Source organism: Rhinolophus sinicus, linkage group LG09 (assembly GCF_036562045.2).
Source record: "Rhinolophus sinicus isolate RSC01 linkage group LG09, ASM3656204v1, whole genome shotgun sequence".
NCBI classification, from domain to species: domain Eukaryota; kingdom Metazoa; phylum Chordata; class Mammalia; order Chiroptera; family Rhinolophidae; genus Rhinolophus; species Rhinolophus sinicus.
Window position 1 is genome coordinate 38,878,609 of NC_133758.1, and position 23,892 is coordinate 38,902,500.

At 35.8% G+C, this 23,892-nt stretch overlaps 1 protein-coding gene across 6 annotated transcripts in view; it reads left to right on the plus strand.

Annotated features, from left to right (window-relative positions):
* Positions 1 to 23,892, plus strand: part of ZNF521 (zinc finger protein 521) — a 278,735-nt gene that overhangs the window by 144,736 nt on the left and 110,107 nt on the right. For 4 of the 6 annotated variants that reach the window (XM_019741256.2, XM_019741257.2, XM_019741252.2 and 1 more), the window contains one exon: positions 6,529 to 6,613. In XM_019741256.2, the coding sequence (XP_019596815.2) occupies positions 6,529 to 6,613 (85 nt within the window). The remainder of the gene's footprint in view (positions 1 to 6,528; positions 6,614 to 23,892) is intronic. The other 2 variants (XM_074340212.1, XM_074340213.1) reach the window with 1 other exon arrangement.

Consider the following 23,892-nt stretch of genomic DNA (forward strand, 5'->3'; position numbering starts at 1 on the left):
TGATTCAACTCACAGTATCTCCTGTATGCCTGCAGCACAGCAGACACACAGGAAATGCCCCTGTGAGACTTAGCCTGGCCTAGTAGCCTGGTCTGGCCTATTAGAAGCAACAGCAAAACTACTGGAAAGGGAGGAATGAGCCCATAGAAAAAAACCTTTTACTACGAATGGGCTTCAAACCAAGATTCCAAAATATGTGCATGAATCTAATGCTAGTCAAACAGCAAACACACACACAAAACCCAACTGCTATGAGACCAAGATTCCACTCCAGAAATTAATTATATGGAACAATCTAACAAAGACTTTGAAATAAGTGTGTTTAGAAGTTCAGAAAGACAAAGGCATGATTTCCACTAAAACGTGACAACTTTTGATGTAAATCTAAACAGAAAACAAACAACAGCACTTGTATGTTTAAAATTAGAAATGAAAACTAGTCGTTGAAATAAAAGCTTTGGTAGGTAGGATAAACTCTAGACTGGAAACCAGTGAAAAGAAAATCAATGGTTTATAAGAGTACAGAGAAAACCACCTAGATCAGAATGTAAAGGACAAACTGATTTTTTTTTTTAAAAATTCAGGGAAAGCAGTTCAGATACATGGAGGATAGACTGAAAGACTCCAATCAATGCTGAATAGGTGTTCCAGTAGAAGTGAATGGAGTGTGAAAGATATGTAAAAACTGAAGAAATGATCGCTGAAAATTTTCAGGCGAGATGTACATGAGCTTTAAGATTGAAATTGTTCTTTCAGTATCGAGCAGTTCATCTTTCAGAACTTAAAACTATGGTTAAAATATGGCAATAAAACTGCAGGACACTGAGTGCAAAGAGAAAATCTTGCAGTAGACTAGGTGATTTGGGGGGAGCCAGTTCTACCCTATGGATACGGCTCAAAGGTCTGGGACTGGGAGCCTAAGATGAAGGTGGCTAGAAACAGTTCCTTCATGGGCATAAGCTATTCTCATACCATTTGTAGCATTCTCAAAGACCAAAGCGCCATGCTGTTCTATGGAGAACCTCCTTTCAAAATGTACCTAAACTACAGTTGTAAATTTACCTGCCAGTGATCAGAATATAAACCGTGTTAAAACCCAGTGGGTGGGAGGCAGGGTAGAATGCTGACCTTGGTTTGGTATTCCCAACCTGCATGACTTGGGACAAGTTAATTAATCTATAAATGAGGATAATAATCCCTCCTTTATCTACTCTCAGTTTTGTTTCAAGTGAGCTTAATGCATATGAGTTCTATATAGGCTGTAAAGCATGATAGAATTGTAAATAATTATTATTATTACATTATTATAGAAATGGGTGAAAGCTATGGTTCCTGGCCTCTTAGAGTTTATACATTAGTTTTGTAACATACAAAAAAATCCTCATAAAAAAATACAAAAATGTTTGCAAAGTAACTTGTAACAACTAAGCACAAATTATTCTGGGTGCACACCGAGTGTAGAGGTATAAAATGAACAGAGGGGATGGAATTATCAGGTTAGGCTTAGTGTTTTTTTAAAACAAAAACAAAAAACAAAAACCTATGGTAGTATGAATTATCCTATCCATTTTGTCTTTTTTGTTTGTTTGCTTTTTAATTTTTTTTATTGAGGAATATTGGGGAACAGTGTGTATATCCAGGGCCCATCAACTCCAAGTCGTTGTCCTTCAATCTAGTTGTGGAGGGCACAGTCCACCATCCCGTGTGGGAATTGAACCAGCAACCCTGTTGTTAAGAACGCGTGCTCTAACCAACTGAGCCATCCGCCTGCCTCCCTATGCATTTAGTCTTAATTTTTATTATGAAAATGATCAAGTGTATACTTAGATTTAATAGTTGTTAACATTTAGCCATATTTACTTTATATATGAGGGTTTTTTTTCTGCATCTCTTGAAAGGAAATTACAGACATCATGCTGTTTCACCCCTACATACTCAGTTTGCATATCCTAACCAAAGGGACATTCACCCACATAACCACAATACCACTATCAAATCTAACAAAGATAACAGTCATTCCCCCAAATCACCTAATAACCAGATGATATTCAGATTTCCCCAATATCCTCAAAAAACTTTTATAGCTGTTTTTCACCCAAATCAAGATCACACATTGCATTCACACACACATTTACTAGTTAAGTGTTTTTAGTCTCTTTCTTCTGAAAACAATCTTTCCACTATTTTTTCCCCCCATGACATTGACTTTTTTAAAATAATAGGCCAACAACATTCTTGACATGCGTGGAAGAATGTTCTGGATTTGTGTAATTGATTTTTTTCTCAAAGTAATAGTTGTTTCTATTTCTACATTTTCTGAAAACTAGACTGTTCAGTCTAGAGCAGGGGTGTCCAAACTGCGGCCCGTGGGCCAACTACGGCCCGCAATCCATTGTTAATTGGCCCACAGCAAATTCCAAAAATATATTTAGTTTACTTAAATAAACCAGGTGAGGCAATATGTACTTTACCTCGAGTCAGTGGCCCGGCTATGTATTTTACCGCATATGGCCCTTGGTAAAAAACGTTGAAAAAAGTTTGGACACCCCTGGTCTAGAGGCTTGATTAGTTTCAGGTATACATTTTAGATACGAGTACTTCATATTGCATCACCTTGGGAGACGCATAATGTCAGGTTGTCCCATTATTAGTAATATTAAGCTAAATAGTCTGGTTACAGAGATTACCACCAGATAAATCCACTGTAAAGATACATCTGTCTCTTTCATTAAAGGATGAAAATTGAGTGTCTTAGAACAACTTTTCTCCTAGTAGTTTTAGCATCCGTTAATTATTATCCTGGATTATTTTATTTGGCATTGAAAATCGTGAATTTTAATTCTGTCACCCCTTCTTTCAATCTTCAATAGAGAAGAGCTTTCCCTCATCAAATAGGCATGAACTACACACTTTCCCCTAAAAAAATCTTGGTGCTTTTGTTCCTTTAATTACCAATTTTCAGAACAAGAAATTCATGTAATAAATAGTCACTTCCAATGGTGGCAACAGAGATATTTTTCCATTTCAGTTTTTGAGGATTACTATGGACTCATTGATTTCTTTTTTTGTACTTAGTGTTTTGTTTTTTTAAAAAATCAAAGCAATTTACAACTACAAAGTATAATTTTTTTTTTTTTTTTTAATTTGGTGAGGCTAAATGTGAAGCCTAAGTCCTAATGGACTATAGATTGAATGGAGTGGAGGTGGGGGTTAATCAGAATAATGTTTTCTTTAAAGTACACGTTATTAAAGATCATAATCATTTTTTTTAATTTATGAGATGCACTTTCCTGAAAGTCTCTGAGTTCCTTAACCAGAGTATAACTGAAAACAAGAATGTCAAAAAGGCACATTTAGATTGTTCTCAAAATCAATCAAAAATAATGAGGTGCTGGGAAAAAGTTGTATCCTTGATAATTACATCTATCAGTATCAGAAAACAAAAGAGAACAATCAGGAAATGACAACCCCACTCCCAAGTAGCACATTAAAAAAGGCTAATGAAAAAAGTCTCTTTTAAAAATTGGACTAAATTAGCATTTCAAGTCAATTGACAACTTAAGCTTGATAAAGGCCAATCTGGGGCCCAAACAATGGAAGTTCTGTTTCTACTTTTATCTGCTTTTAAAAGAAATGATCTCACGACTTTTTTGATTGTTGTTGTCTTCTATATAAATGGAAGTAATTGTCCTAAGGGAGGCGACAGTCCTGCGTACTCTGCAAGGGTCAGGGCACCCCTGAACTACTGTGCTTAATTTGGGGTCCTATTTGTTAAAAGGTTGACCTGGAAGGAAGTAAATAGAATGGTGAAAGTTGTTCAAAGCATTTCTTACACCATACCTCTATTTTCAGTCTGAAAAGGGGTTAATGTCACTGTCGTATTAGACAAGGGATTCAGCCTCCTCTTTATAGCTCCAGAGTGTTGAGTTGGGACCAGTGGGTGAAATTAGCAGAAAAGCAGATTTGAGCCTAGAATTACCGTGTTTCCCCGAAAATAAGACCTAGCCAGATCATCAGCTCTAATGCGTCTTATAGTAAAATAATACCCGGGTCTTATATTAATTTTTGCTCCAAAAGATTCATTAGAGCTGATGGTCTGGCTAGGTCTTATTTTCAGGGAAACATGGTAGGAAGAATTCCTTCATAAACTCCGCTTTACAGAGCTAGGATGGATTTGCCTCCAAGGGAATGAACTCCCCAAGGCCAATTCTGTTCAGAGGTTATAATCACTTAAAGAAGGTATACAGGTGGGCAGGAGTCATTTCAAATATTTTGCTAAGAGTCTATAATTAAAATAAGGGTTTCTTTAAAGGTCATTTAAACTTACTTTTTTAAAAACTGTTGGGGGTAAAATAGAATTTTATACCATGGCTTTAAAAAGAAAACCTTAACACATCCCGATCTGCATATCATTGCTTTGTATTTGGGAAATCTGAGATGTGTGAGGCGGTGAAGTTTAAGCTACAGCATTTTAAAATCTGGTACATTGTTTTTGAGCACTTAAATTCTTAATTCAACTAGCCCCAAATTTAGGAGCTTCTAGATAAGAATGTGACTTTGTTAAAAAGAATAGAAATACTATCGTAAGGGTAGAATTAGTATTTGAATTATCAGTAGTGACAAAAGCATTTTCTTTCAATCATGAAAGAAAACATATACATAGATCTTCAAATGTGTGAGTTCATTTTGAAGGTAGTAGTAAGTGCTGGTATTTTATTATTTTGGCTTGTCAAGTGATTTTATTCTTTATTATTAGACCAAGGGAAAAAAAAACACCCTGGTATATTCCGCCAACATATTCATCAGTCATCATTTTTGGAGACAGTTTTCGACATATTGTATGTTTTACTGTGCTAACAAGAGAAAAGACTAGCCATTAAGTTTATGTTTCTTTGTTTTTCAGCAAGGTCACATATCAGGAATAATGCTAGAAGTATGCTAATAAACAATATATAATGTAGGTCATCTGGGAGTAAGAAATATTTTCTAACTAGTTCTAAAGGGAAATATTGTTAAAAAAAAAAGGATAGATGTTATTTACGCAACACATGTTGCTCTATGTGTTACCGTCAAAAGCATCTTGTGAACAGCTTAGCGCAGTAAATCTTCCTTGGTGATTGTCAGGGTTTTTCAAGTTCATGTTAGATTTAGATTCAGCACATTCAATTCACAATATGCCTAATGTACAAAGGCCGTTAGATTATTTAGAAAGCTTCCATTAGAAGTATTCCTACACTTCTGTGCTTTACAAAGAACATCATCCTCTGCTGCAGAAGCAAATACTATGTTAACTGCAATAATTAAGAAAATTTTACATTAATGGCATTTATAATTTTAATCACTAATGAAATGACACTACATTTTTGTAGTTAATTTTGATTTTGTTGAGTTCTTTAAAATTAATTGCAATTTACAGGTTGATATTTCCTATTGCTACCATTAGTAACAATTTTATATGACTGCAGATGAAATGATAGTTCTGTAAGAATGTCTTTAAAAATGTCATTGATGTGGTTTTACAAATGTTATTTTCTCACTGTTGGGAGATTTTCAAAATGGCTTTATTTTATAATAGTTTATTTTGTTTTCCAAGATGGTTTTTAATTGTAAATATCAAGTTTCATCATAAAGGAATTTATATAACTGTGTTCTGGAAAACATAACCAATACTTTATTTATTGAGTGCATCTAATATGTACTGAGCCATATGGGGGACACAATAATAAAGATGTGAAATCATAAAGACTGCTTTATTTTAGAGCTTAGCATTTAGAATCAAGAGAGCTTATTTCTCTTCCCAGCTGTAGGGCATTGTGACATCAGGCAAATCTTTCTACTTCCCTGGGCCTCAGTTTCTTTATTTATGATACAAGAGTTATAATAAATCCTGCTTTATCCACTTCACAGGATTGTTGTGTAAAATGATAAAATGGTGTTAGAATGTTCAATATGATATGAAATAATATGATTTCTTTATAGAGGAAAATATGTATTTAAATGCTAGTACGTAGCAATTTCTGAAACATTATCTATATTTCAGACTTCAGATAAAAATTATAATCTCTACATCTCTTAGCTAGATTCCATGAATCTTAATTTATTGACCATTTTACTTAGGGATCTCTACAAGCAACACCACAGTTATTTTAGGTGGAATGAATACCTGACCTTCAAAGACATCAGTTTCTGAAACTGAGTCTTGTGTTGCAGATTATCTTTTTTTTTTTTTAATACTAACTTCTGTTTTTTAGTTTAGGAATCTTTACAAATACATTATGCCATAATTATGTGCCTTTATTTCTTCCAAGTGTTTGCAACTTACAGTATTGGGATCAAGCCGCAAAATCTTAGTAAGGAACTCATGGAATTTTGCCCAAGCAGCCCCACAGCAGTAGCTTAGTTAGCAACATGTGTAAGACCAGCATCTCAAAAGAAAAAAAAAAGTTGTCAGTGGGTTTTTTGTTTTTTTTTTAAAGAAAACAATAAAGAGTTCCTGTGTCTAAGTAATTCTGTTTATACTTGTTTCAGAAGAAGACCTATCAGTGCATCAAGTGTCAGATGGTTTTCTACAATGAATGGGATATTCAGGTTCATGTTGCAAATCACATGATTGGTGAGTGACATTCTAAACCTTATTATAGATAGATTTTTCTCCTACTTGTGTGCATCAATGCCTATATAATTAAACAGAGTTAAAGATGAATTAATTGTTCAACCATCAATGTTTTACCTAAGCATGATTGATTTTTTTATTACTATTATTAGGCCTGATAAGGCATTAGCACATTTTGTTTTCTGCAAGGGCTAGTTTAGACTTCTGCAGAGGATTATATATCTACTGCCAGTCAAAACACAGGTGATTAACAAATTAAACTTAATCATTTTTGCATTATTGAAAACTAACAGGAATGGTTAATGAACTGGATGTTAGCTTTCCATAGAGTTTTAGACAGGTTTTAATTTCAGAAGTTATTATGGTAATGGCACTGCTGTGTGTTGCTTAAGCATCTTTGTATCAAAATCTAAAGTGGTGAGTTTTTGTGATAGGGAAACATAAATAATTTAAATTGCTATAAACTAGTTTTATATGGATGGTTTCAACAGCCTGGAAATAATCATGATTAAAAAGATCATGTAAAGAATTTACTAATCATTTTTTATTTCCCACCAAATTTTACGTAGATCTTTATAAAATCGGTTTGGGTAAAGATCTCTGAAGTCACTCTAGGCCATTGTTTTCAGGGATTTTGCGTTTATCACATGGACTAGAGCTAAAAGGACAATTTTTTCACTTATTCAAATGTCCCATTATCCCTTAATTCCTCTGGGGTTACCTCCTATGTCTTTTAATTTGATAAGCACTTAGTAATAACACTAAGAGTTTTACCAGCCAATTAAACTTTATCAAGCAGATCTTTTTCTACTAGTAAAATGACAATTGCTATTACTTTATACTATTTTTTTCTTACTACTTTGTTTTTATACTATGAGAATTTTTTCATTTCATACTCATTTTGTGGTATTTTATAATACCATAAATAATTGTGATATAATATTTTTAAAAGTCTAATTAGCCTCACGCTCTCCTATTATCAAACTCTAAGACAAGAAAGACAATTCAACATTTTAGACTCTGAAAATATTTTCCTGGGGTAAACAAGTTTTATTATATACTAATCAGAAACATTCTAGGAATGTTTAGTGGAAGGTTTGCTCAAACTATCATTACTGATCACTAAAATCAACCATAACAAAACTTCTAAGGCCCTCGTAGATATTAATAAAGATAAATTCAAAAATATGTTGGAAATTGATTAATAGTTTTTCCATAGGATTTGCTGTATAGTTTTGAAATGATGGGTCTTTAGAAGGATTGTTGCTTATGAAAGACTAAGTGCTTAATTGTGCAAAGTGGAACATATACATAACATCTAAAATATTGATCACTTTATCTCTATATTTTCCAGGTTTAAGTACTAATATCATTAGTGATTTTCTTATGCAATAAATAGCGTATTCTTAAATGTGACAGAATAACATTGACCACTTTATTGAGTGTTTATAAGATAATGGCAACCTTTATGAGAGATTAAAATAATGTATTTTCTTGCAATTAACTTCCATTTTGGATTCCAAAAAAATATTCTACATAAATTTTCAAAACTGCTTTTGGGGGCGTGGGGATAGGTTAGAAGAAAATGAAATCTTCTTGACAAATGATAAATGTTAATATTCTCCATCTTTATTTCTTGAATAGTTTATTGGTGCCAATCATTCATGACTCTGCTTCATGCTACAGTTTTACATGGACTTCAGTGAAAACATTTCTTTGCAGTTTATGGAAAATTTAGTGAAACTTTGTGGATCAGGCTTCTGATTAGTTTTTTCTATCTAAACTTATTTTTGGATCTGGATTTATTATTTATCCCAGGACTCAGATGAACTGATTGGACATATTTTTTGCCACAGTATTAGTGTTCTTGTGCATATGTAGAATCTGATTTGAATGTTGGGCCTGAGAGGACTTTTTGATTTTCCAGTTTTAGTATCATTTGTCCATAACATTGGTTTGTCCTGGTCTTTCTTTTTAAACTGCTTTATACCTTTCCCTTTGTATTTCTCTTAAATCCTTGCATCATTAGTGATTTTCCAAGGCTTTTCCCCCTCTACCTATGGTGGATTAATATGACACTTACCTTCTCTTGGGATCTGAGCATTTAACAATTCACCTTCCATCAGAGAAGCAAATTCTACTCCTTTTCACAGAGGACCTAGTTATTTAATATTCATGCTATTTTTAATAATAAAATATGTAATTCTCTTGCACTTGAGGCCTAAACAAATGAATCGCATCTTTTTAATTGTTCTATCTGCTGACCATGCATCCAAGTCCTTAAACTCCCTTCGTGTTGTTAATATCTAGAGAGAGAGAGAATGTGTAACTGGGAGGATGTCACAAAGGCTAAGATATCCTTTTTTTAAAATCCCAGTGTGATACTTAGTCTTTCAAATGAGGCAGGCAGCATTATTTTGTTGGCTAAAATACCTCCATTGAGGGTAGGTATTTTTAGGTTGTGTATCTGTGTATGTTTTTTGTCTAATCAAAAAATAATCTCAACTAGACTGTTAGCAGGAAAGAGGGATTAGAGGCTATCTGAAAAGCCTCTTACTCTTTTTGTAAGAGGGTATATAGTGTTTTCACAGATTTTGTTTTACATTTCAATCAGTCTGAAGAAGGATTCTGTCACCTGATGGAAAACAAAGTCTGCAGATGACCCAATGAGGTGTAACTTTAAAGTCCTGTTTTTAACGAAGTCATTTGCATTTGTTTCTATGTAGCACACATGTTTTAATGTGATTTCAGTATCAGGCAACCTCCGCGCTTCTTTCCGGATGTGCTGGTCTCAAGCTATTGGCCAGGGACATCTGTGAAAGGAAAACCATCAATGTTTCTACCAGGTACATATTGGAGACGCACTGCTTAAGTGCCGTTTTGCAGCTAGGTGTGGACACATGGTCCGAGTTGCAGGAATAATTACTCAATAAAAATGCATTAGGGATTTGACTTATGTCTATTAAGGAAAAAAAGGAAACTTCACTCTCCACCACATTTTGACACAGTTTCAGTAAGAAATCAGACCAGTGACTATTTAGGGGTTTCTTTTCTTCTTTACACACACACAAAAAAGAGCTACAAAACATTTTAACAGCTTTCCTGGGGAAAAGACTTTCCTCTTTCAAAGTCTGCACAGATGAGAAAATTTTTCTTGTCTTCCTTTGTTCCTTTCACATAGTTTACCTTGGCTTTTGACCTGAGAATACAGAAAGAAGCCATTGTACATTATGTCCTTTAATTCATTATTCACCGTCTCTTTCTATCAGCATAGTAAATATTTATTGGTATTTTCCTCTTTGAGGTTTCCGTTATTATTGTTATTATTATTTGGTATGGATTAGTACAGACAGAGATGGAAAGCAGAGAATTTAAATGTGTTTAACCCAGCAAAGGGATTGCCTCATATAAAATTATGAGGCACAACAGCAGTAGAGTAAATTTGTAAGTGCTCAGAATAAAGGGCTGTTAGGCATGCGATAATATAAAGAGATGACATTGCCAAGAACTATTTATGAGGAGCTTAATTTTTTCACTCTGATAATTCTTGACCAATAATTACCAGTCTCTAATTATCTATTTTAGTTAGAAAGAAATTTCGATCACTACGGAGGTTGGCATTGCAACTAGCACATAAATCCCCAAAGAGACGAATGTGTTCCAAACAGCCACAAACAACTGTCTCATGAAACATAGTGAGCAAATTGCGAGCGGCTGGTGGTAGACAACCAGCAATACACACACCATCGAAGGCCAGTCAGCTTGACAAAGAAATGATCAAAGGGGAGAAATGCCATTATCCTTGGAACTGATTGCTGCAGTCATGGACTTTGGAGGACAAGTGGTCAGGATATAGCCATGGCCATTTTCAGCCCTCCCTTTCAAAGTTCTCAGCTGGAGAATTTGAAGGGAATGGGTACTAGCCATTTACCTAAGAATAATTTTTAAAAACTGATGTAGAAATTATTAGTTAATGTTTTATTTTATTTTTCATTTTTTTCATCTGACCAGAAATACCTGTATTGTAATGGCAAAATTGTATCTAAGGTGGTGTGAAAAAGTAGGAAAATCCAGAAATAGTCACTAATAAACGTGTCCCAGATGGATCAAGGATGATGGTTAGAGTATTTGGAAGCAACTGTATTTATCTCTTAGAAAAGCAAAACTGGAATTTAGGACTATGAATGACAGCTAATATGAAAGAAAACACTGATGCAAAAATATTGACTGTTTTTATTCAAATCTCTAATACTCAGTGTTTTATCGATAGTTACAATTTTTAAGACCATGAAAAGATTCAGATCTTCTGCAATGCACGTAAGATCTATACCCTATGTGTTATGTTACATGTGATATATATTACTAATGGCATTACAAAAAGAATGCATATATCAGTTTTGTACGGTGTGGTGAAATTTTAGTCTGCTTTTGTGGCACATGACATTCATACATTCTGTAATTTGCTTGATGCCTAAGGTCACAAATGGCATTCTTTTCCTTCCATTTCTTTAGTGGATGGTGTGCTACGTGACTAATCTTCATTATAGTTTTGTGACATTCAGTATCACCTCTGAAACATTTCAGCTTGAGTGCTCTTGCTTTAGAATAGACTAACACCAATATTTTGAGGTCTATAGTGGTTTTGGATTTTATATGTCTTAAAGGCAAATATCAAAAGATATGGATCTTTGCATAGGAAGATAAAGAACTATGTTACCCTGTAAACTCTCAGTGTTCATTGGCTGTTTTTTTAAAAAAAAAGAATAGAAATGAATCTATAATAATGCATGCATGTATGGGTGTGTATATTATAGGTATATACCTGCATTATCCTAAGAAGCTCAAAGTCATTAGGTTCTTTGGAATTTACATTAATTCTAAACGAGAAGACTATTGAATTTTTTTAAAGTCATCTTCATTTGATTGCTTACAAAACTCAGGGAATTAAGAAACAAGCATTTGGTGTTAAATATGATGAAATACTGGCTTATTTCATCAAGAGCTGGATTAAAAAAGATGAAATCTGGGCAGTTTAATGGTAACAGAAAGCTACCCTCATGTGGGCAATGCTGGCTTATTTGAAAAGCCCATAAAGGGTTTCTACATGGACCATACAAAAGGGATACTTTCTCTTTAATAGCCATCTGTACAGGAGAGATGAGAAGTGGGCCAGGTCATCTCTCCTCAGCTGTCATGATATTAACGTAGGTAATGGAGCAAGCTCGGCGTTCTGCTGGGTGTTGTTTTTCATAGATGTTCATCGATTTACACAGATAATTCTATTTATTTCTTAGAGTTGGTCCAAGTGAACCACGCAGAATAACAAACACCAAAGCATTTCAAATGACTTTATCTTTGTTTGTAACGTAACTTCTGTCTAAAAAATGGTGTCACACCTACTGTGCAGATGGCTGCATGATTTGTAAACCAGCCAAAACATTTAAACAAATGTGTGATCTGGGGATAGATTAAATAAAGGATAAAATGGAGTGTGGGCCACAAATTCTAATAATCAGATGATTTTAAGTTGTGTGCAGTGTGGAGTGATGGTCGCAGTGATAGCAGGGAAAGCTTGCCAATGACAGCAAGGTGCCTTATAGATCTCAGGATGGAGCCTGTGGCCTGGTAGGCCTCAGTTTGAGAACCACACATTTGCTGTACAGCTGGCAGCTCTGTATGGGGACATCAGATAAAACTTATGTAAAATGAAGTGTTATTGCTTAGTATGAAATTGTTCAGAGAGGGAATTTGCAGACAGTAACTGAAAACAGAATTCATGGTACCAATGAAGCAGACTGTAAATATGAAGAGGGTTTAATTATCTGCGCAATTTAACAAAAATTCAAGATGTATTCAGAAAGGACATACAGAGGCATGAATAAAACACAGCTACACTGTTTACTGAGTGCAAAGTGGGGCCACAGGAACTTATCAACTTTGTCTGGTCAGGGTTCCTAAAAACAAAGATGATTTAAAAGGAAATAAAAAAAGGTCTTAATGAACATCTTTTTTGGAATAAGGCAGTTTTCAAGAGCTCATCTTGGTTATTTGGATTCTTATTTCTTAGGCAACTTTTAAAGAAAATCTTTGAGCCTGTCTCTTAATTTCAGTGTTAAGCTAATAAAAGACAAATCTGGATGTTTATCCTTGTTTTGTGTTTTAGCCTGCGTGTAGCAGCTTTGATTTTCAAGAGTAAAAAATGCTGGCAGTTAGTGGAGTGTCTAATTTACAGGCTCCTAAGACAGCCTCTTAGACATTTCTTGCGGTGTTGATTTTCTGTGAGACTGAGGGTGCTGACTGAGCCCACAGACGGACTGAAGCTTCAATTTTTCGTTATTTTTTACAACGCACTGCTCTTAAAGAGGCCGCAGAAGAATGTGGCTGAAGCAGAGTGACTGGATGCCAGCCTTTCTTCCTAGGCTCCATACAGACGCTGGGAGGAAAGTCTGTGCCAGATGGATAATTCCGTCTGACTGTCTGAGATACAGTGGCAGGGCTTCTGGCTCTCATTTTGTCTTCACCTTTGACTTGCTGTAGAATATGCCACAAGTGTATCTGTTTTTCACTCACTGTCTGTTATATTATCAGATGTGGATATCTTTGTGAATCAAGTTTGCAAAACATGTCTGAGTGGAGGGTGTGGAAAGTCATCAGCAATAGATGAAAAAGGACAGATCCCTGCCCATATACACGTATGCCTTGTCATCCATTTTTTTACAGGATTGGTTCAGACACGTAAAAAGAAAAGGTCTCTCATGACCTATTTCCATAGGTTATTTCCTAGTTTCGGGGCCATTAATAGCAGTAAACAAAGGAAAGGGAGCCAATATGGAGAGTGGGTGTCGAACTTCAGCTGCTCATATTGTTGCATTTGGTGAGCTGATGGGGTTTCCTAGGTCACCTTTAGAATTATGCCTATGACAGCAGTAGCTACCTGCCAAGATTGCAAGGTATCTCACAGCTCTCAGGATGGCGCCTGTGGCCCGGTAGGCCTCAGTTGGAGGGGTACACATTTGCTGTACAGCTGGCAGCTCTGTATGGGGCAGCCGTGTGGGCTGTTAGGGAGCTGGAAAGGAGACAAGCATGAAATTTCTTCTAACCCCAACTCTGTTTTTCTGTACTGTTGGCTGCTTCTCAGTTCCTTGACAAAAAAACCAATCAGGCACCCTTTAATCCGCCTGTGATTACCACTGGTATAAAAAGAGAAGCATAATGAGGAAAAATGCCTCGTTTTGTTGCCTTCAAAAGCCAACAAATTGGAGTTAACTTGACAGGAAGTGGCTTAATAATTAGATTATTTATTTATTCCTGACACATATCCCCCTGTTACTAGTCTCAGGAGACCCTGTAGATGGTACGATTTTCAAGCTGCCATTACTTCGCTGTCTTCTGTGAACAAAGAAGCTACTGTCTATCAGTCAATTAAATGCACTCTTTAAGCGGAGGCTGCGAAGTCCTCAATGGAGGGAGCCCTGGGACATTGTGGCTGATGATTCCTTTCTCTGTACTGTACATCACACTCTCAACTACAGTCCCCACAGAGATGGAATAAAGTCATGCATTAAAATATCACTTGTTGATTTGTTTGCTAATGAAGAGCCATTGAAATGTTTGTGTATTTCTATGGCAAAATTGTTGATAAAAGGGCCTACTTGCCTGCATATCTTAGTTCATCTGCCGTGAGTGCTTATTTAAGAATTATTAAAATTAAAGTCAACAAATAAGTGAATAAAAAAAAAAAAAAAAAACAGCACTGACATAACAGGAGTTTTCTTACTATTTTCATCCGATTAAGTGAATAAAGGCAGGCAAAATAGAGAGATAGTGTCATTTCAATCCCTTGCTTACATTGTATTAATCCAAACAATTTGTTTCCTCTGACATAAAAACTTTAAGTCTTTTTCAGAGTATCTGGGAGCTATACCTTTTAAGTATTGAAAGATACTAGAACCCATTTGTGAGACTAATGTACTGAGAAATTTTTTTTTTCTTTAAGATAAATGGCATTTTTCAGCCGTTACTCTGACTCAGTGAATATGCACAGAAGTTTTTCTTGGGAACTTCTACAACCAAGCTAATAAAACATCTGTGATAGATCAGACACAACCTCACAGCCACGGGGATTGTATAAACATGACTTTCCTTCTCTGTATGTTCCTTTTCCTGTTTTTGTTTTGTTTTGTTTTGTTTTTTATTTAGCATTACTTTATTTCCATCTAAGCGGTGGTGACTTTTCAATCACCACTTAGTCAAGGTCTTTATCCTTTAATATATTCATCAGCTTCTTACTGCTTACTGTTTACTATGTACAAAGCATGTCTTTGCTGGACTTCTCTGGCTCTCATTAATTGGTTTTATATCTTAAGAGTACATCTGTTGTTAGGTTGGGGGTCTAGAGGTCTAGGCTGAAAAACTCCCATAATATTATAACAGTGTTCTGATGAATATTTACCTATGGCTCTGCTATTTAAAGGGATAAGTTTGGAATTTAAACAAAGGCCACTGAATATTGAAAAGTGTCCCCTCTTCTTCCCATCAGACTTTGTAAAACACAAAAAGAGACAAAAACAGTAATCAAGGTGTTAACTCTGGTTTTCATGGTTACCTGACAATAAGCTGTAAAGAATTAATTTAAGTCATCATCAAATGACCATATTCCTTATTTCTACCCTGTTATTCCAAGTCATTTTGTTAGAAATAGCTTAGGTACTCGGAGGTGTTCTATAATAGAAAATGAATTTGAAACCCTTTCATTAATTGGTGATTAATATATTTCAGGATTAGTTTAAGCAGGGCCCTACCTCCTGCCCAGTCAAGTATGTTCTGGTTAATATCCAATTATCTGCACCTTCATAGTTATTATGTCTTAATATTTCGGATATGATAACCAGAAACTTGAGAGTCATGCTAATGAGGAGCATAGAGCAAGAATTAACCAATGACATACTCAGTGATCCTTAGTGAAGAAAGAATCTCTTTTTACCCCTTAGCACATTGCTTCAGCATCTTCCGGGCTCTGAATGAAAAGTAAGACCTTCAGCTATAGCAAGAGAAAATCAGAAAATTAATCGTCTCTTTTCAATACTAGTTATCTGAATGTTCAGTGTTCAAGTTCACCTAAAAGCATCAATGGGTCATTTTCTGGAGAAAAAGAATAGGAAGCCAAGAGAGCAGGTTCATGTTTTCCAAACCGGAAACATCATCATCTTCATCTTTTCCTTTTGACAAAGGCACAAGTTGTCACCTCTTCAAAGGATGTTTTAACTCAGATTATTTGATGTGGCTTTCATATTTCACTAAGGAAACACTTTTTCCTGCTACCTTTTATCCTCTTTCCCCCTAAATGTATCACCACGCTGTATACACGTTACACCTTTCTATTGAATCTGTTTTACAGGTAATTTTACTTGTGAGCTGTCTGACGTGGCTCCCGTGGTGGTGTCTGCCAGGGTGCTGTGTGCTGCTTCAAACCACATAGGTTTCAATAGTGCACTTTGTACATTACCCCTTTATATGCTGTATTGTAATGAAGCAACATCAGTAAATTGCAGTGAAGGGTGATTGTTGCACAGGGATGACAACTACACCTCGGGGTCCATTTGCGCCAGATTATTCTTTTTATTGTTATTATTACTTCCCATCTTCTTTACTCTCTTGCTGCCGAACTTGCTGTTGGCCACCGGTGCACCACCGAGGGAATCTTGAGGAACATTGCAGGCATCATTTTTTTCTCTTAGGCACGTACCAATCACCGTTCTGTTCCAAACCCAGATATCCTGGTGGCTCTGTGGGTTTTACTGATGCTACTTTACTCTGTTGACTTCGTTCCTAATGTTCCTCATCTTCATCTTCTTAGAAGAACAAATTTATTCGGAATAAAAGTGGACTGATTTCAAACACTTCGTGTAGATGTTATAAATCTGTAGTCGGGATGATCACCTTGATGTGTTCCTCCCCCACAAAAACGGTTTAATAATTTACAAAAAGGACTTTGATGGGATTACTGTTTAAGGAAAAGATTTGTATTTTCAATATCTTCTTGGGTTTCATTAAAACATAGATAAAGTCATTAGGAATATTGTATCTATTAGTAGTTTCTCTTTCCAAAATAGCCAATTTCCTGCCCCCAACCAACTGCTGTCACCCAATAACTAATAAAAAATAGTGTGGATTTAAGGCAGAGGCCTTCTGTTCTTATTGAACAGAATTATGAGCAAGGTTTTAGCCTAGGGATAATTATGTATATGTGAATTTTGGTGACTGTTGATCCTTTGTTGTCATAATTTTAGTACCTGTGTCCACTTGTTTTTCCAAATTGTTAGTGCTGCTGTTATTCTGTTTTTATTTTTCTAAGACTGGGCTACTGTGTAGCATTCAAACTGAAATCTAGAATTAGAGCTGACACACCTTCAGTTGAACTATCAAGTCCTTTAAAACTGCTTGGCCAGTGACGCCAGTCCCACGCTATTCGACCGTATACACTTCCGATTGTGGGCCAAAGAACATTGATTTTCAGCTGTCATTTCTAGTGCACATACTGTAGAATTGAAATTTAAACCTTAATCCACTCAGTAATACAATTAATTTTTAATGTGCAGTAATACTAATTGAAATAGCCTGAATTTAGTAAGACACCACAAGACATTTTCAAAAGCAAGAGTCTCCACTGAGAACTGAGAGGACAGATAATCACTGTTACAGTGTTTACAGGATACGTGCTCACTCTGCAGGACTCTAGTGGACAGGGAGTTTTCTTTAAATTAGACCATAGTATATATATCTTTTTGTGAATAGAAAGTTCTTTTCAGAGGGAATTTCTCCTTAGTACCCACTGAAATAGGGTAACCATTTTCCAATTAACTTTTCTTTTAAGAGCATAGTTTTAGTTAAAAATATCTTAACATAGTATATGCAAAGATTATATTAACCTATTTAAAAAAAAAGCAATTATGAATAGTTGCAAATGAAGTCACCTGGCAACAATGTCGTATTCAAAAACACCAGTCTCTATGGGTAATCTCATTATATGATGTGTATTTGAGATACTGTTTCCAGATGTGAGAAATGCATGTGCTTTCCAAGCTGTCCGTAAATCAGTTGCCTTGTTTAGGTGTATGTGTGTGTACCTGTGAACCAATAATACACCCTACTTTCATGTCAAACTGTGTTTCTTTAGCTTGCATATGATTTCAAAATAGCCTTTTAAATGTTTTGTGAGGGTTTTTTGTTTTTTTGTGTGTTTTTTTGCCCAGCCAGAGTAAAGCAAATTTTGCACTGTAAAACCAAATAGATTTCCAGTCATTTCTGCACTAAAAAGGCTTTCTAACCACATTTATCTGCTAGTAAATGAGGACTTTTTAAAATGCATCAGTTCTACTGATGAATGGGGTCGCGGAGTGTTCAAAATGAGCACCAGCATTAAGTTTAAAAAAAAAGGCAAGCACTGTATATCATGCTTTCATGGCTCTCGCATTATAGTATTTAATAAGCCGATAGTGCTGTTAAATATTTAGTAAAGGTTCCCTCATAACCCTGCCATCTATTCAAATGAGATTTGAAGACATTTTTGCAGCACATAAGTAAAAATGATGGTAGAGAACTTGAAGCAGTCGTAGCGTGGCATATTTTCTAAATGAAGTGTGGGGTAACGTGGTACAGATGAATTCAGCAGATTCACACCTATAAAATCCCTAAATCAATTCACACTCTTTGGATTAAGGGTCCAAGCTGGCTTTCATTTTGTCACTGTTAAATCAAAGTGCTGTTGGGATTATTTACAGAGAGTACTAAAGTGACATTATAGCATGTTTTTTGTTTGTTTGTTTTTTTTAAAATAAGATCCTACATTGTGATTATTTTAAGCTGTCCTAGTATCAGGTGGGCTTTATAATAGACATGTTCTGTTTCTCACTGAATAGAGGGAGAGGAAGAAAGAGATGAGGGAAAATCAATTTATAGTCCATTCAGAGCATATTATCAAATCCAATTTGAGTGTAGTAAGTTAAATCTTTTCAGTATCTAGTTTTGGGTATGCTATGGCAAATACCGAATTATAGATATAGCTGTACACAATGATCTGATACATAAATAGATCATCTTTATCAAGTTTTTCATGTAATATTTGATGGTCATTATCCAAATAACAATAATTGCTCTTTAATCTGGAATGAAAATTGGTTTCCAGGATCCTTATGCGAAATGTTAGGAGTACATATGATGCTGACATCATTCATGTCATCCTGTTGGTAGATTAGAATTCACATTTAAACCTTTCAGTGCTTAATGGTATTATTCATTTTGAAGGTGTAAAGATAAAGGCTGGTAGCTTGTTCAGATTTGTATGTGATGTGTTTGGAGCCTATTTACTCGATTCTAATTTTCATCCGGTTTTATATGCAGCCAGTGACCACAGTATTCATTCAAACTGCACAGAGACACATCTCATCTGTAAAACACAGTTACTGATCTTATTTGCTATTTATGTTCTCATAAGAAGAAACATAGGATTCATATGATCAGGGAAAAATACATTTTGTTTTGAAATTCTGTATATCACAAATATGTCCATATTGAGAATTTCATAATGAAGAAGGGATAAAGGAGATTGCTTTAGGTGTACACGAAGCAGAAGGGAAGGAAAGTGGTTCAGGGTTCACATATAGGTGTGTTAATATGCAATGCTTGATGTATGTTGACCTCAGGTTACAAGAGTAGAAAATCCCATTTTCCAGCTTGTTTCAAATGTAGTAAAAATGCTGCTTCAGTTGCTTTATGCTACTCACATTGGGAAAGGTGCTTATACTGTGATAATTATCATCAAGGAATATTAATGCGTTCAGCATTTGTAACCCAAAAACTCATTATAGCTTAAGCTGTGCATCATCTGTGAAGAGAGAACTTTGCCAGAATTCGCTCTTCACAGGGGTTGCCTCCTGCTTGCTGCGGAGTGGTCAGAGTACTGCAAGAGGTCACTTAGGCTATTTTTGAAAGCTGAAGTTTTGCAATTTTTGAATCTCTACCTTCTGTCTAAAGAGCTTATCATTCTTGCCTCAAAATGTCCTCCTTCTAATTGAATGCATACTGAAGAGCAAATAATAGTAGTAATATTAATAATAATAATAAATAAGAAGTAACTGTGTCTTGTTATATAGAGTCTGAGAGGGTTGGCACATGTATTCCACACCAAGATAATTGAAGTGTTGGTGTCTTTTCTTCTGTCATTGAGCAAAGGGATTCATTTACACCAGTTTCCTTAATGCAGGTGCCCTTGGGTTTCAGATAGAAATGCCCCCTCTGGGGCTCCACTTCATAGCCCTCTGGCTGGAAATTGTGTAAATAAGACTGCAGGGTCAACCTTCCCTTTTCGGCAGCCGTGTCCTTAATTAGTCTGTGACAGTCTTTCACATGAGCCTGCACTGTTCCTGGGATCATGCCTCACACAGCTAAGACATCTTTCTGAGACACAGATAGATATTTTTGTATGTTTGTTTAAAATCATTCCCTGGGGGAATATTGACATGATGGGAAGGAGAATCTCTGGGTGTGTCCCAAATCTTATAACTTCATCTGATCAAAATATCTGGTTAGGCAGCTCCGTTATAAATCAGAAGTAGTTAGTTTCATAAGAATATTGTGTCTTCACCTGAGGTGGGTAGCTTGTTGAAAAGGAGCTGTGTGCTTGTGATATTTTTGTGTGATTAAATCCCATTATTTTTCTCCCACTGATGCATTGCTTGTCTTTTCCCATAAGTAACATTGCTCCGTGCCGCATGTTATAGTTTGTGTTAGGCCAGGCAGAGAGCACTAATACTCAGTTCTGTCAGGCTGTCTGGCTTTGCAGGACTGCTGTGTTTCTGAGGTCAAATTGTGGACCTGGCCTTGCTCCTGGGAGGACTAGAAAAATATGTTTCATAACTTCCCATGGACGTACGAGAAGTGTAGGAAGGAAAACAATGAAGCTCATAGGCTCGGTTTAGATGAACTGTGAGGTTGGAATTCATCATGCAGGAAAGCTTACGGTTGTTTAGGAAGCTTCCTTACCGCGAAGGGTTGGGTACCTAGTAGGTCATAGCTGACGGCCTTGAGGAACAGGGTAATCATTCAAATAGCCCAGCAGGCACAGACACACAGGTTGATAATCTGGAGTCAACTTGCTGCAATAGAAACTTGCTTACCTGTTAAAGTCACTTACATGAAGGAATAATGATAGAATGAGTACCCCAGATTCATTGTCGATACTGGAGGCTTGCTCCACTGGAAGCAGTTTGCTTATTTTGTTTTCGTTTGTTCTGTTTTTTTATGAATGGGACAGAACCTTTATTTTATGCTGTGGAACACTAATGCTGTAAAATGGATGAGTGTCCTGAACCAGAGACCTAGTCTCAAGAGTTTTGGGCTGGAACGCTGACAGTACAGTTGAGAGTTACGATGGTGGCGCATCTTCTGTGAGGAAGTAAACTTAATAATCTTTATGAATTTTGAGTAACTCATAACTCCACTTCCTCACCAAAAGAAGCATTATGAAAAGATTGCTTCTAAATCCTTCAGACATTCTCTGTACTTGTGATAGATGCCGTCCTCTTTACCTGGAGGCGACGGAAATGAATGTGTTTTTTGCAAGAGATAAAAGTGTATACTTTAGAAGGAGCAAATTGCATTTTCATGTTGAAGCTCACTCTTTGCACTCAATGTGGTGAGAACCAAATGTGAAGAATTGCCTTTGACGTTATTTCTGTGTGTCCTGCGTCAGTCGTTACACTGAAGTGCACCATCACATGGGATGAGTGTGACTTTGAAAATCTGGAAATAGCATAAGGTTGCATTTTATGCCTAGGCTGCTTTGATAACTATAACTTTTCTAATTATCAAAAAAGTTTGATTTATCTTACCGTGTTTCCCTAAAAATAAGCCCTAGCTGGACAATCAGCTCTAATGCGTCTTTTGGAGCAAAAATTAATATAAAACCCAGTCTAATATATAATATAATATGTAATATATGATATAATACCGTGTCTTATATTAATTTTTGCTCCAAAAGACGCATTAGAGCTGATTGTCTGCCTAGGTCTTATTTTCGGGGAAACACGGTAGTAATGATAGATTTATTAAAATTGTGTGTATGTGTCTTTTAAAAAAATTGTAATCTTCCAAGTGTTAGGGGTTTGTTTAGAGATGCACACACAAGAAGAAAATGTTTTAATTTTTAAATGAAAAGGTCATTTTAACTTTCTTTAAGTGTGTTTTACCTAATCTACATCTTGAACTATCACGGTATGTTATAAAGTAAAATTTAAAGTACATTCATTTCAGGGGTCTTAAATTATAGGGCTGATTTCTGAATTCTAATTCAGAGTTTGACAGTAACGGTGGTTTTCTAATTTTTTAATGGCCTTTCTTTAAAAGAAAGTTTTGTAGTTTTTTGTTGATTGAAGTCTATGTGTGTATGTATGTGTACACGTGCACACATGTCTGTGCAAACACGTGGACTCGCTGCCAGCCTTTTCCACCAAAGACTAAGTGGTGCACCGCTCCCTGTCTCGTGTTTAACAAGTTTCCAACAGCTTAGAGAGATGATATACAAGTGAAATGAAAACCATGGAGCTTATACTGGAGTCTGATGTTTGAAAGAGAGATATTGGAAAAGGATGTTTTTTGGCTTGGCTCCCTTTTTAGATGTAATTGCTGCTTCATTAGGACTTGGAAGAGTTTCCTGTGGTTAAATTTAATCAAATGGCTCAGAATAACAAACTCGTACACTCAGAATTCCAGGACAGTTGTGTACATGAAACATGATTTTTCTAAATTTAAAACATATGTACACACACACACACACACACACACGCACACACACACCACTAACACCATCACTAAGTGGTCTGTAAAATGCTGTGTGGTAGTATCTGAAACCTAATTCCTACTCTCTGTTGATAGTGAATTGATAATTGATCATGCACAGAAGTATAAGTCATGAGAAATCCATTTCAAAATGTCTGGCGTTTTTTTTGTTGGTAAGAACCAAAATCTGAGCAAACATGTCTTAAGTGCACTAAATATTGCACTTGAATAAATGTCAACTATTTATTCTTTGGGATGTGATATGAGATTATCATTATTCCCATTATACAGATGAGGAAACTGAGGCTTGAGCCACTGGCCCCAATATACCAGGCTAGGGTGCATAGTAGAGGGAGACAAACTTATCCTTATTGACACCTTCAGAGTCACATTCAGTGGTGCCATAGTAATCTCTTACCACATGCACAGGTTGCTCAATTTGGCAGCCTTTGCTAAGGTGTCCTTAGTGATTCCCTTGCTTCCATTGCATCAAAGCCTGATGCTGATACCATTTTCTAGGCAACAGAACTTATCCTTGGTTTAGAAAAAAATCCCATTAAAAGCAGTAAGTAAGGATTTAGCCTGGTTATTTTTTTCCTACTTCCTTAAGTCAAACTATTTTGAAAGAATTACGATATTTCTGCTTCAGAATTCTTTGGAAATTGTGGTAAGTAGGCAATGAAATGATAAAAGTGGGTAAGTTCAGTATAAATAGACGTGAGTGTAAGACATGGTTTTACCTAAGCACTAACAGATGAATGTGCCGTATAGGAATGCTCATGGTTGTGCAAAATAGCAAGTGGTTATGTTCATATCTGTTTGAAAGTTGAGTTGATGGATTTAAATAAGAATAGCTTTACTCTGAATGATGTTTAGAATCCAGCATCACACACCCGACAGTGTGTGAAAATGCATGTGCCTCAGACATATTCTAACAGCATATGTGTTAATCTAATTCTTGTCAGAAATGGGAAGTGGAAACCCCCAACATTTCTAGAAACCTCTTTCCATAGTTGTCTGTCTATACCTGAATCCACTAAAAGAAGATTGTGCAGGCAGTGAGGCAATAACTGCACATTCATTTAAACATGCAAAAGGCATTGACATAACTATATGCAGCTTGACAATACAATTTATGATGTTTATCACAGTTGGGGTTTTTTTTTATAGGTTTTTGAACCAACAATATAATTTATTAGATGCCAAAATGAGTTATTAGGTAGAAAAAGAGTAATGAAGGACAATCTTCATGTTAATACTTCTGTCATTTTGTATATGCTGTTTTGTGAGGCAGAGGAACTCAAAACATGCTCTAAATTTTTTTCACAAAACAAGAGCAAAATTGTGCAGGTTTCCTCCCAAAATCCAGGAGGAACAATGGCCAGTAAAATGAAAGTGCCATCTGGGTCTAGATGTGAGGTCATTGCCAATTCTTCATTGGTGCT